The sequence below is a fragment of the Rissa tridactyla genome, chromosome 10 (assembly GCF_028500815.1).
Source record: "Rissa tridactyla isolate bRisTri1 chromosome 10, bRisTri1.patW.cur.20221130, whole genome shotgun sequence".
NCBI classification, from domain to species: domain Eukaryota; kingdom Metazoa; phylum Chordata; class Aves; order Charadriiformes; family Laridae; genus Rissa; species Rissa tridactyla.
The window spans coordinates 6,150,772-6,165,397 of NC_071475.1; the positions used below are offsets into that span (position 1 = coordinate 6,150,772).

At 35.6% G+C, this 14,626-nt stretch overlaps 1 protein-coding gene across 1 annotated transcript in view; it reads left to right on the forward strand.

Annotated features, from left to right (window-relative positions):
- Positions 1 to 14,626, forward strand: part of PRKAR2A (protein kinase cAMP-dependent type II regulatory subunit alpha) — a 66,032-nt gene that overhangs the window by 13,882 nt on the left and 37,524 nt on the right. Inside the window, exon 2 of the mRNA XM_054215993.1 lies at positions 11,168 to 11,203. Coding sequence (XP_054071968.1) covers positions 11,168 to 11,203 — 36 coding nt within the window. The remainder of the gene's footprint in view (positions 1 to 11,167; positions 11,204 to 14,626) is intronic.

The following is a 14,626-nucleotide window of genomic DNA, read 5'->3' on the forward strand; positions in this document are numbered from 1 at the left end:
TAACAAGTAGTTGCTTGCATTGGACAGGTAACTGTTGCTTTTCTGTGTGTGTATGTACACACACTCACACACTCATAGGCTTTTCTCTGTATAAGTTGCTGATCAGTGCCCCATTTGTCAGAAACTTACAGAAGAGTACAAGCTGAAAATACCTAGATGATTGGGCAAATATAATTTTATGTTACCATGGTTTGGCAAGGATTTGAAGCAAATGATGATGCTCTTAATTAGGTGTTGTTTTTTTTCCTTAAAAAAAAAAAAGGGAACTATATTATTCACTCTAGAATAATTAGTCTGACATTGTAGGAAAGTGTCTTAAATCACTGAGCACACCTGTTAATTGAATTCTTTTATTCATGTGCTCTTACATGGTTAGCAGTGCTTGAGTTTTAGATTTTTATAAATGCTTCGAGCTTCACTACACAATTTCAGTTGCACTGAAGTTCAGTTTTCTTTGTCCTCTTTTGTGTACAAGTTACATCTGCTTAAATATCTGTCATAATGAAAAATATGAGTGTTCCGTTTATCAATTTGTTGTCTCTCTGAAAATTATGTCTGAATATAAACAATATTTTGCTTATAAGTAGTTTAAGGTGCTAGTAAACTATATTAGATATGGATGGCATTGTAAAACTGTTTTGTGATAGTAAATATTTGATTTTTCAAGATACCTTTTATGTCCTGATACAGCATTATTTAAAGACACTATCAGTCTCACTAGGACTTTATAATAAGCCTGCCAAGCAGCTGCCAAGTGCAGATAGCCAACATTTACATTCAGTGTTGTGGAATGGTAGCTGTGACATGATTCCAATTAAAAGCTTGGTTTGCACACTGCAGATGTCGTCTGAATATTAATGTGTACTACAGACAGAGCAGATGGATCTCTTTAAAATACAATACAGTGAATGTAAAATTAAGGTTGGGTTTCTGGTGGAAACTGAGAGGCAGTCAAAATCATTCTTTTTTTCTTTGTTTTTCATTGCTGAACCACAATAATATCTGTGCATTGTCATCATCATCTTTACATATAGGAGGAAATAAACTCTTCATTATACATCCAAATAAAAATACAGCATTATGCCTTTTTGAAGTTGTCTTAAATGCCAGATGTACCTAGGAAAGTATTGAGAACGTATATATTTGCTGTGCTTTAAAATATGCTCCTGCCTAAAGGACAGATATGAGGCAACAGATAATAGTTAAAATGTAGGATGCCTATGAGTTGTTTGAGGAGTTTTTCATTGAAAAAGGTGTGTGTATTTAAAGGGGATTTGAATATGTTATGTGAGGTGTGTAGGAAAAGTTCATCCTGAATAGGAGGGGTAGTATGAAACTGGAAATGAAGAAAGTGACAAGGACATCGGTGGTGTGCTGCCATGTAGTGTGTTGCAAACCCAAATATAGCTTTCAAAAAACAGCAGCAATCCAGCTGTGCAAGTGTGTGGATTAATTACTTAATATTTACTATGCTTCTGTGGCAGTCCTTGAGATATAGAGTAAAGCCTTGGTAGTAGGAATATATTAAAAATCTTGGAAATAGCAGGGTAACTGTGGGATTGAAACAGAGAGTAGAAGGGTTTCTATGTGAGTGGGAATTGTTACTTTCTTCTTTTCTGCTGCAGTTGTGTTATCCTCTCGGGCAGAATGCAGGTGTGTGAGAAGGCAGCGAGTGGTTGAGTACAGGGGGAAGAGGTTATAGAAAAGGCAGGGACAGGAGGCATGAAATATGTAAATCCAGTACATTGTTTAACTCTCTAGTGTTGTTGCCATAGCTGTGGTTGGTGTGCTTGTCTTCTACCCTTTTTATACTTGATTTTACAATAGCATGTACCTGAGGCTGTGTAAACACTAAAGTCAGTGCCAGCATTTTCCACTTCATCCATGTTACTTTAACGAAGGTTTCCCCCCAGATCTACGTTTGCATTATGTTTGGCTATTGTAGTTATATTTCCTTGCTAATATTTCTCTCAAAGTTCCTGGCCTAGCTGTAAAGAAGAGGTTCCTGGCTTCAGCAAGGGTACTTATTTAAGTGATATATTCATACTTTCAAAGAAATTGGTTGTGTGCTATTTCTGACAATAATGCTCATTTTCTAAGAATTTTTTTTTTTTTTTTTTTTAAATCTAGACCACATTGAGACTGAGTAGAATTGCCCATGAGGTTTGGGAGAGGACAGCAGTGACTGGGTACTGTCAGAGTGAGGAAGGGCTGTGTCTAGACCTGACTCAAGCTGGTTTTGATGGTTTTGTCCCAGACCACATTGTAGGTGCCATTTCTGTTACGGAGGAGTGTAGACATTGCCTGATGAATCTGACTTACCTGTCATGAGAGGCCTTCAGTGAGTTGTTGCTTTCATTAAAGTTTCCTTGCTACTGTTTAATGCATTCAGTTGTTCGGGATAATGGTGTGACTTTTAATTAGGCTTGTGAAAATAGAAAAACAAGTGATCTTGGCTGATAGCAGTGGCAGATCAGGAGTGATTGAGACTATGCTCTTTGGGGCAATGACTTAAGTATCTTATGTTTAGCAGTGTCTCTGTGCTGTGGTAAAATGAAAAATTTAATGATAATGAAATGTATAAAAATTTGTGTCAGGTCTATGTGGATTTTGTTTGTTTGTTTTTAGCTTTGTTTACATTGCATTCATCTGTATACAGTTTGTTAATCTGTGGAAAGAGATTTCTGAAAGAACTGCAGTGGAAAATAATCAAAATGGAGTGGCTTACTAGACATAATTTCTAAATGAGTCACAAAAGTGTCATTTAACTATCTCCACGGTTTCCAAGTGTGCTTGGTGAAACTCATCTTTCTAAGTAAGCCAAAAGATGTTTAAGTGTTGTGAATTTGTAACATAGAGCAATGACTTTGCACCTTACAACCAATCAAAGGATAAAAATCTGGTCAAAAGTCTTTTAGCGTTTGATGTTTTAAAAAATATGGAGATGTGAAGTTAAGTCTTGTAAGTGTCTTAGAAATCAAAGCCATAGTAAAAAAACCAGTTGAAATGCAAAAGTATTGCTTTAAAAGAACTGTACTTGTCGGAGTCAAATGTTGCTTTTCAGAAGTCAGCTGACTTTCAGAAGTCAGCACTTCTGAAGTTTCTACCAAAAAGATTTCAGACATAATTTGTCTTCATTACATTTCAAAGATCTTAAATACCCTGAAGTATTAATCCTCCTGCCTAATATATCTGATTTCTGGCGGGATGGGAGTCTGGTAAATAAAGAGGTGAAGTGTGAAAGCAGGACTGCTGAGATAGAAGGCAAACGTCAAGAGACTTGGAAAAGGAAGAGTCTGTACTTGCTTTGCCACTGCACCTAGACATGAGGCTGAGTTGCCCATCTTTCTTGCTGATGAGGAAATGCCTTGTGCTTCCCTACGTAAGATGCAACTATCTTTTTTTGTATGAAGCATTTGTTTTAAGGGAACTTGCAGTTATTTCTCCTTGATGTGATGTTTCTGATGCTCTGTAGTCTCATACTCATCTTTGACCCTTTCTTTTTTCATTGTCAGAGAATCCCTATGAAAGTCACTTATGAATATGTTCAGGATCTTTACTTTTTATCATCTGCTTAGTGTTCAGTTTGTAAGCCTAATGTCATTCTTGCTCTTAAAACTTTTGTGATATTACTAATGTGGCTCCTTTGCTTCCCTATCTCTGAAATGCCTTCCTCTTTAAGCTTGCTCCTAAAGCCCAAGCAAATTTCCCCTTTTCACTTATTATTTCTTGCTTTGCTGTACCCTCCAGTGTCTTGCCTATTCTGACAACACTTGGAAGATTTGTCAGTTGCTTCTTAACTCTCCTAGTTCTTTGCAGCATCCTTCCTTTTCTGTGCAGTGTATAATTTCGTCTTTCTAATCTTGAAAAAATTCCAAAGTCTTTCATTTCAGTCCCTGACAATCTCCGCTGTAGTATCAGCATACAGTTATGTCTTTAATCACTGTGAAATGTGTTTTTTCAGCTGAGATTGTACCTTAGCACTGGCAATTTGTCTAATTCCATGTCTGTAAAGCAAGTGCATGCCTTCTTGCTATCTCTTTGATCTTCGTAATATAGATTACTCTCATAAAAAGTCAACGCCAAAAAAAAAGTGCTGTGTTTGGCTAGATCTCTGAAACGTGTCAGCAAGAAATAGGAGAGGGTTATGTGGGTCGTGCCATTGCAATGTCAGATAATATGGAGTGCTGCTTGATAGGTATTCATTCTCCTGTACTTAGGCTTCACTCTGGCTGTATTAACTCCTGAATTTTCAGAGCAGAGTTCAGTGCATAACAGGGTTGTGGTCCTTTTTTGGTACTGAATTAATATCTGCTGAGAAACATAATAAAAATTGTACCATGCCTGAGTGTTCAAATTCAGCTGTGGAATGAAAATATTGAAATAGTGATTCCTTTTCATAAAGCGTCTTCAATTATTTTTTTAAAAAAACAACAACCAAACCAATGTACAAAACCCCTCCTCTTTTAACATCTTAGTGAAGAAATGCTATTCTCACTGGAGGTTCCCCCAAATTTCTTTGTGAGTCAAGTAAAGATTTATCTTTCTTGAATTTATCAGCTGTTTAAAGTTTGTCCATTCCAGAGTGCGTATTAATTTTTCTTCTGTCTTGGAAAAAAGAAGAGCCAACCCAAAATATCACAACAGCTTTAATAACTTTGTAAAACATCTTTTTTTAACTAACATAGATGCCTTGCTTGTTGACTCAACTTTTTCCTTCAGAAGTAGTTATTACATTCTTTCTATCAGAGGGGTTCTAAAATCTCTGAAAGCAAGGATCGGGCTCCTTTAAGGTGAGGCTTCCAGACAGTGTTTTTCCATTTTGTGTCAGTAATTTTTAAATCCAAATAAAAAAATCAATTAAATTGAAGACCAGGATGTGTTGCTACTTTGTTTTTATATTTTATTATCTCTTGCTACTGCTGAGAGCTATTTTTAAATACTGGGAATGAAAAGGTATCTATGCCTCTATTATTTCTCCTGTAGCAGAGGGGAAAACAGTGTTTAACATTAATGTAATTTTTCTTGTTGTTTTCCAGATTAATGGATGTAAAAAGTCTCTTATAGAAAAGTAAGGAGTGTGTGTGTATGCAGACAATCCTACACCATGGTTTCCATTTTTCTACCTTTTTTTTTTTTTTAACGTTTCATGTTCCCTCTCTTCCTCCTCTGAAAGAACTCGCTTCCTCCCTAGGGTTCCCTGACCTTTTGTCTTTCTCTGAATATCTGGCATGCTTCAACTGACACCATCAGAATCTCTCCCGCCTGTCTGTAGACAGGTTCTGAGTTTCCATCCTCTTCTGGGGGGAAGGAAATAGAAGGAAAAGAAAATTGGCACCTGTTAAACTCTTGGCCATTTTTGTCTGTTTTGCTCTTCTGAAAGAAATGTTGACGTGTGGATGGTTAGGTTCCAGAACTGCCTCTGAAAAAATTGTAGTAGTTTGTACCCCCACTCACACTCCCCCACCTTATCAAGCAGAGAAATCATGGATACATAACCGTTGTATTAGTAATAGTCACAGGGAACACCATTATTTTACTTACTAGTTGAAAAACAAGTTCAGATATGCATTTATTAAAGTATGATTGCATATCTGATGATGACAGTCTTGTTTCTGCTGTAGCATTACTTTTTAATTAATAGGAATCCTAAAAAGTTCATACTTGAATCTTTAAATGGTTCATATTCGTGTAAGTCCATTAGCATCTTGCTGTGTAGAAAAACAGTTTGACAGCTGTAGTCTAGCACTTCCTTATCGTAACTTGATATAACATTCCATAGAGACAGTCACGCCTCAGATTTATACTCCACTCTGCTTCTGGTATTTCAGCTTTAATAGTTTATAGTGTCAGCTCACATGTTGTTTGGATAATCTTAATTGACTTGTTAAATAAGAACAGTTTACATTCTGTTTCTCTTTTTTTTTTTCTCTGTTCACATAGGATGGTTTTGTACCATGATTCGATGGGAAGGGACTGTAGAAATCACTGATTTCTGCTAATTTGTTATAATAAAGCTGGTATTTTGTGCCTATGCTCCATGAACTCCGAGTACTATACTACCAAATTTATGCAACCTGTTATAAACTTCACTCTTATCTTTCATCAGGAAACCTTCAAAGAATTTTTGAGTTGATTAGAACATTAACACGAAAGATCTGTATTAAATTTTTGTGTGCACACTAGCTTAACTTAGTCTGCTGCTATAAATTGTATCCAGTATCAGAAACAATCAGCATGTTTTCCCCCCCCCGCCCCCCCCCCCCTCTTTTGTAATTAAGAAGTGTTCGCAGGTCCTAGTAAAAATCAGAGTACCTGTGGAGGAAGAGAAAGAAAGTTTTCAAGGTATCTAGTACAGAGTGGTAACATCTAGTACTCTAAGCTCATGCCTGGAATTCCAGTTCTTCGTTTGTCCCTGAATTTTTCCTGTGACCCTGAACTGATCTTTTGGGTTTTATTTATCCTTTCTGTAAGAATTTAATGTTCTCAGTATATGTAAGAAGAGGATAGCAATAGGTAGGAGAAAGATTGTTGTAATTTTTCTGTTCATTTCAAGCTTTAGTGTTTTCTGTAACCGTACAATACTTATGAGTAGTAGAGAGAAATGACTTACACTATTATGGTAGTAGTGTAACTTTTAAAAAGCCTGCTGGTGTTTTTTACTAGTCACTTTTCAGTACACTGACAAAGAAAGTGATCCCACGCACTGTAGGAAAAGCATTCTTTAGATATGATTTGTAAAGTTGGAGAATGATTTTTACTGTCTCACTTGTTTGGCTTAAATACTTTAATTGTTTGTTTGGTTTCGAAAGCAGGGGTAAAAAATGGTAATATCTATGTCCTTGTTTTTTTTTTTACTTTTTCACCTGTGGGGCTGAGTTTTAACACTGGCCTATAACCATAGCTAGAACTCTCGTAAGTTAAGCATGCTGAGCTGAAATCCAGCATCAGATATTTCAAAGAAAACCTCCATGCCAAAGCAAACTGAAGAATATTGGAGAAATTCCTGTTTTTTCACTTTTCAAAAGTATTTAAAAATAATTAAAAAAATTATAATCTATGTTTGAGGTTAGTCGTTCCCAGCATTATCACATACCAGTCTCTGTTTCTGAAATTTATATCCCTAATTTTTCAAGTGAGAAAATGAAATTGAGTGGAGCCACTAACAAGTAGTAGGATGCATGGCAGTAGGGCTGTTTGATATAAGGTACATTTGTCAATTTAACTAACATAATGTACAGTATTGATTCATTTATACAAATGATTCAAATAATTTTTATTAAATAAATGGAATGACATACCTTTACTTTGAGGAAGAAAGGTTGTGCAGTCTTTTATTAGCAAATATGTACGTGACTAATTTTTGCTGAGTTAGCTGATTGAGGGTAGTATAAAATGGTTTTGAAATTGGGAAGCTTTTGAAATTGAGCACCTTTATAACACTGTTTCTTCTTTGAGTGTTTGTGGTACATGTGTGTTGTTCATATATATATGAATGAATGACCACTATTTTGTTGTTGGGTTTTTTTTTCTTTTTCCCCAGTACACGAAAAGGGAAATGATAAGTGAGGTTAAGTGATACTGACATGAAGTTGATAACTACTTATTTAATAAGTATTTGATTTTAAACTAGAGAACTGGCTCGTTCTAGAAACTGCAATTGTAAATAAAAAATAATCCTACAGCCAGAAACCTGTAATTTTTGTAATCTGAATCAGCCCCTGTTAAGTGTTCCTATCTAGTGCTTAATTCAGGCTGTGCCTCAGGACGCTATGGAAAACATGCACATGCTCAGCAGACGTTTCTGACTTTTCTTAAAACAGTGGAGTAGGATTGCTGTCCTGAGTTAGTTCTGGCAAAACTTGCCAACGTGATCTTCCTTTCCACTGCCGGTGTCACTTGCCTTTGGCTGCCAGGGAGGAAATTGGGCTGTTTTGGTCTCTTCTGGTACAATGGTTTAATTTACCTCAGTTTCTGTTGTGTTTACCCAATTACTGGGTCTTGGCTCCCACAAGCCAAGTAAAAGCAGGGACTGTGCCAAAGGTATGAGACATTTTGAACTTGAATATTGCTGCACCTGAGGTTTTTACATAATGGAGAGTTTGCAATACAATCATCTCACAGCAAAACCTTTTAATCTCATTACATTTTCAGCAATTAACATATAACTGACCTGAGACACGGCCCATTGTTGTGCTGGAGGAAAATTCTAAATGTGGGTCCAAAAAAAAATGATTTGCTTCCTGTTTCAAAGCAGCAATTTCTTTATATAGATGAAAATACCAGCTCTTCTGAGTGATACCAGGTTGGTGTGCTGGTATCTGTGAAGTTCTTATTACAATGTAGGCAGAGATGTGCTCTGATGGCTCTGCTGGTGTAAGAGGTTGCTGTTAGTGCACCTAACGCTATTGCTTTAAATTAGACGCCCTTTAGTGTTCAGTCTAGAAAATAGTCTGGGTTAACAGTAAATGTGTTATTCCCTTCTACCCAATCTAATTTTTTGGAATCTGTCTGCAGGCTGATCTATGTGTATGTAGGACCTTCATGAGTTGTTCTCTCGGCAGTGCTTGATGCCAGGCTTTTGTCCGTGTACTTCTCATGACAAAACGCAAGGGTGCCATAGGAGTGGATATACTGTCTGTGCAATACTGAAAATGGTCATAAACAAAGAGAGCTTTTCATTGGTAAGCCAGAACAAAAGAAAATGCTAATCATCTGTAGTAGGAAATGTCAGGTTGTATCTCTTTAGCATAAAAATAGTCATCTTCTGACAACATATAAAAGTGAACCTGAAATTTTATACATGTTAAAACTGTCACTGGTGTAAGAAAAGCAAACTATCATTTTAATCTTAAAAGCTTTGTGGAGGCAGAATAATAGTGCTCTCTTAACTGTCCTTAAAAGGTTATGGTTTTTTTCCTCATTTTTAACACTGTGGAAAACTTGATGCTGTTTTGATGACACTGAACCCTGCTATGGGATAAAATAATCAAGATTCTAAAAGAAGCCATAGTCTTTGAAAAGTGGATTTTTTCCTATGGTACCCAAAGTATGTCAGAGTTTTACGTAGTACATTAGTTGTGTTCAAAGACGTTAAAATGTTATTCTTAAACATGAGTAAGAAATGGATGTGGTAGTCAAAAAGTGGAGAAGAAAGTCTGCACGGGCAAGACAGTGCCTGAAACAAAATCATGTATTTACTAATGGTGCTGATTAAAAGTATATAAGACTAGTTAATCATTTAATTGAAACTGTTATGACCTAGATGAGGTGCTTTTACTGCAAACTTATCATATTATTTATTTCTCTTATAATAAATCACTTTGTAGAGGGAATCAATTGCATTGGTTTTGGTCCCCTTATTCTTCAGTATCTTAGAACTGGTAGACATTTGTCTATGTCTCTAGATAAGTAGTATTGAGTTTTCCTGTTTCTTAAGATCCAAATTTGATTCCCAACTTTGAGTAGTTACCCAGTAAACTAGCTCAATAAGCTAAAGGTAAGAATGAATGTACTGTTGCAGGGCGATTAATGTCTAGAGCAGTATTCTGTTGCCACTGGTGGCCACAGGCAGGCCCACAAGGAAAAGTTAAGAACAAAGCAAAATGTATGAACATTTTCGTTTCAGGGAGTTGCATGGGTTTGTTGTTTGTTTAATAAACCAGAATGGATCTCTGTTCCAAATGCCTGTCTTCCCTTAAGGTGATATAAACTTCTTGCATCCATGGTGTCCTTTGACAAGTGAAATACATGCTGCCCGTATTTGCAGGAAGGGTTGCTGCTGTCAAAAATTGCTTAAGGGTTTGAAAAGGCTTAAAAAAATATCTTGCTTTTAATCCTTAGCTTCCTTTTGAGCTGAGTATTGTCTCCTTGTTGATAGATTTGGCTGAAAACTGTGGAGTTAGCCTGATTGTTTTCCCCTACAACTTCTTCTTTCTTGTTATTTCCTTTATCATCATAAAATAGTACACAATAATAATTTTTATATTTTTTTCCCTGGTATTATTCTGTTATGTGTTTTAATATAGACACAGGGTAGTTGTAAATGCTCAAAAGAAGCTGAGTTCTTGTGTATTTGCTTAAGAAAGCATTGTTCTTCATATTCTGGTGGTGCTGAGATACTTGCGAGTTTCTAACTTCTAAGAAATTATGGGATCATTAAGATTTTGGTAGCATGTGTTTAATAAATCTGGCTCTGTGATGCACATGCTTTGATGTGGTATAAAGGCTCATCTAATTAAGTTTAAAGAATGGAATAGAAAGGTCACTGGTTGTATCAGGAAAAGTGCAATTATCTGTTGAGGGGAAGAGGAATGGGAAAGCATGAAGCATTCAGAATAAAATTATTTTGGCTGTTAGTGGTGAAGGGGAGCATGGTGTTTTGGTTTTGATCTGGGTGAAGTTTTACAGGTTGATTGTTTTTTGTGTTGAGACCGAAGCAACTCACAAAGGCAGTAGCCGGAATACAGTGAAAGGAGGACAGAATACTGCTTACTAAAGGTTGGCTTAATGTCAAAATGTATATGAATAGTGAAATTTCATCCCAAATTAGAGATAAAGTTTAAATACCTTGTATACCTAACAGCATGAACAAAGAAGCAATGAAACACGGGACCCTCCATCTCAGAATTTTTCAATTTAAATCGGTGCCCTTATGGGAGATAGTCTTGGTCAAGGACAGATGAGTGGAGGGAGTTACGGGAGCACTGCCTGAACAGTTACATGGCTTGTGTTGTGTAGGAGTGTAGAATGGTTTAGTTACTAAATTCCATCAGCTTTTGATCCGTGTTACGTAGCTATACCTAACTTAAAGTGCTTGAATGTTCTGTAATAATGCTAAGTAAAGTGGGCTGGGAATTGATGGTAGGTTAAGATTGGGTAACCTCTGTAGAGGTATATTTTTTTCAGAATTGGTTACAAAAAAAACCCCAAAGCTACTTACTCTCCATCTTAGCATGTAAGCACCTTCCGAAATACCAAATTTTAACTTTGAATAAACACTTATGGGTTGGCAAGTAAGTGGATGAAACCTTTATATTGAAGCTTCTTTTTAAAAAAGAGATTTGAATGGGATTTGTGTAGTAAAAATATAATGATTATTCAAGGTGATTGATTTGAATTTGTAATAATAAATAACATTTGTAATTTTGATTTGTTTATTTTGCAGCTCCAGTTGTTAACCGATACAACAGAAGAGTATCAGGTATGATTTCCTTTTAAGAATTTAATGTTTCTGAAAAAGTTTTGAAATGTATACTTGACTAAAGGAATTACATTAAATTGCAGCCCTTACTCTTTATCACTGCCTTATTTCTCATAATTCTTGCAGGTTTGGGTTGGTTTGTTGTTTGTTTTCTTTTTTTTAATATAAAGAGAATTGTTTCTTAATTCACTGTAGAAACCAATGGGCAACTCATTGAGAATAGTTTAGGAAACAGTTCTGTGGGTGATCACAGACTGTTAAAGCAACTTCAGCAATAGTAATGATTCTGTCCAGAAAAACTTCCCAGAACTTTTATGCAACATAATAATTATGGCAAAGGCTTGCTTTACGGTGAATTGAAAAAGTGGCAGCTTCTTTCTGCTGGAACACATCTCCTAATCATCCATGTTGCTAAGAAGTGTCTCTCTAGTTAGAATACAGAAATATGGGGGTGGACGGTGTCTCCTCTTTTTGTTGTTTTTAGCCCCTTGCTTGTGCAACTGGTATTTAAAGTTGTAGGATTTGTGGCTGTTCTGGAGACACAGATCATACTTTTTGTTTGTTTGTTTTTCTATCTTAACCAATATTAAATGCTTTAATAAGTAGCTGTTATTCCCAACAAATTATTTTTAAAGTTGTTTTTGAACAGTATCACGTGCACAAAATGTTACGTGTAGATGAGAAGGTATTGTGTTATTTTTTCATTTGAGGTGCAATGTGGATTGCTTTGCATAGGTTACCTTTTTTCTTCAAATATTTAATTGTGACATTTAGCTGGTCTAGAAAGTTACTATGGTTCTGATTTGAAAAATTTCTTTGTAAAAATGCCAGCTTGTCAGTGTTTTCTCTCTAGTTTTCAGTTCAAGTCTACTCAGTTTGTAGCTTGTGTATATTATCTGATATGTTATTCGGTATAGTTATGGTGAGGCACTGTTGATAATATCTATAGTATATAAATATATATGAGATAAATACATATTTAATTTTATGTGCAAAATGTCCTTATATCCATGCAGTTCAGTTACTTGACTACTAGTTGCTTGGGTATGATTAAGGGTATTTATGCATACATATAAAAATTGTGAGTCTAATGAGAAGTTCATAACTCTTAAAAATTGGCAGTGCTGTTAGTTTTGGTATATTATTACAGGAGAAACTTAGGCAAGACAGAACTACCTTGAATGATCAAGTTTGATAGTAAACATTGGAAGTCATACGTTGTAGAGTATCTTAATGTGGAGAGTCCCAAGACATTTTCATTTCTCTGCTAATTAAACTAATCCAACCTGGAACCTGCTGACAGAGTAAAACCTTACAAATGAGAAGTGAATACATCTCAGATTTAATTTTAAATAAAGGCTAAATTTTTCCCGACATTAAAAAGTTGAGCCTTAATCAGAGAGTAGTTGTAATCTTTTTGAATCTTTAATACTGAAATATAATATTGGTGCACTCATAGTACTGAGCAACTTTTAGTTAAACAACAGGTTCCTTCATTGGAGGGGTCTAAAGGTTAATGTGAACAACTAGACGGCAAACGTAAAATTGAATTGCGAACTTATGCAATTAGATTAAGGAGGACTGTTTAGATGCTTAATAGCACTGTTGCTCCAGGAAGAGCTAGAATAATTCAGAGTTTACAGTATATGTTAGAATTCTCATGGAGACAAAAATTAATAGAATATGTATATTTTACTATTGTGTGTTAACTATTGTGGAAGGTATTTTTTCTCCACTTCATATATATACACTGTACAGGTCATGATCAGTGTGGAATTTGTAAAAATGTGAAAGAGATGCAAACAGTGTCTATGCATATACAAGGAGACTCCGTTTTCCTTCTCTTGGCAGGAAAAGTACAGGAAACCTACTGGTTTGGGGCGAGGGGATTGTTTGGTTAGGTTTTTTTCACTCTCTACCTGCTGTGTCTGTCAAGAATTTACCCAAATAGGAATGAGCCTGGCAGGGTTCTCCGAGGTTGTTGAACTCAGCTCCCTGCTATCACAGGCGACCACATTTTATAATCCTTTGCATAAAACGAATGGCTGATTTGTTGGTTTTGGTGCTCTGGATTTGATTGGGTTTCCTTGTTAGATGCGTTAGGTTTTAAAAAACCTCTTCATTCTGCAATTTTTATAGGATTTCTTTTTTCTTTATAAAACAAACCAACATTGCATTATGTATTACTCAGAACAGTACTGAAGTATATCTGTTTTTAACTTATTAAGTGAAGCAGAGCAAACCACGGAGAAGAAAAGCTGACAGACAATTTTTTTGTAATTGCATTTAGTGTATTCTTTTCGGGTTTTCTATTCAGAAGAACTTCCTGGTAGTCTGTGTTGAACACTGTCAGTCCTACCAGCTATTGTCATGTTTCCAGTGCAGTGTATGTTGTTGTAAGGGGAGTAAAGAGCAGAGCTAAATTGTTTGCTGGTATCAAGATTTACATGCACAAAATTGTAGTTTTACAGTATTCTGTAAGAACCAAATAGGAGAAGAATGTAAAAACTAACTGGACATGCTGAAGAAAAGACTTAAAATTCAAGCAAGAATTTTTCTTATAAGCATTTGGCTGTCGAAGGAATTGTGGCATTGCTCTCATTGTTCAGGAGGTCAAGAATGACAGTGAGAAAAAAATACTATTCTAATTAAGGGAAAAGATGATAATTATCTACATTATACATACAGTTTAGGACTGGCTAATAATTGTTCTGGTAAGCGATTCAACTGGGTACATGTTCTTGGAGACTAACAATTGTTTATGACTCTCTAACACATAGCAGTTACAGAATCTCTCTTATTAATGTCCTCAATATTTGGAGTGTTTACTCCTGGTCAGTTGGGCTTAGCTGCCTAAAGATAACAGGATGATCATGATTCCCTTGGTGCATTAATGCGAATTCTGAGGATACATAAACCCCTAGAAAAAACCTGTTGTAATGACTACTGAATTTTCATTTAGGTGTTTATTTTTAGTTATGAAACATCTAAACCTGGGGCTCTTGACTGTACTGGCAAATATTGCTTTAACGATTGTAAATATTTAGCTGTCATTCTTTAAGACTTACTCAAAATATGAGATTTCTGACACATGGCAAGAATTGGTCAGGAAGTTTATTTTTGTGCTTTTTGAAAACTTGGAGCGAATTAGTTTACTTCTAGCTTATCCAGTAGCTCAGTAAAATACTTCAACAAATCAGGATTTAAGAAAACTGCTTGACAAATGGTAATCTATTAGAAAGGTCAAGCTGACCTTGTACATTAAAACATATCTTGTTTATGTTCTTTTTGTCCAGAAGAACAAATTTTGTTTCTACATTTCTCAAATCATTGACTAAAAGTGATGATGCCGCTTTCATACCCTGTAAGTGATAGTAGCACATTCTCACATACTATTCCATCTTTCTTGTTACTGCGATCACG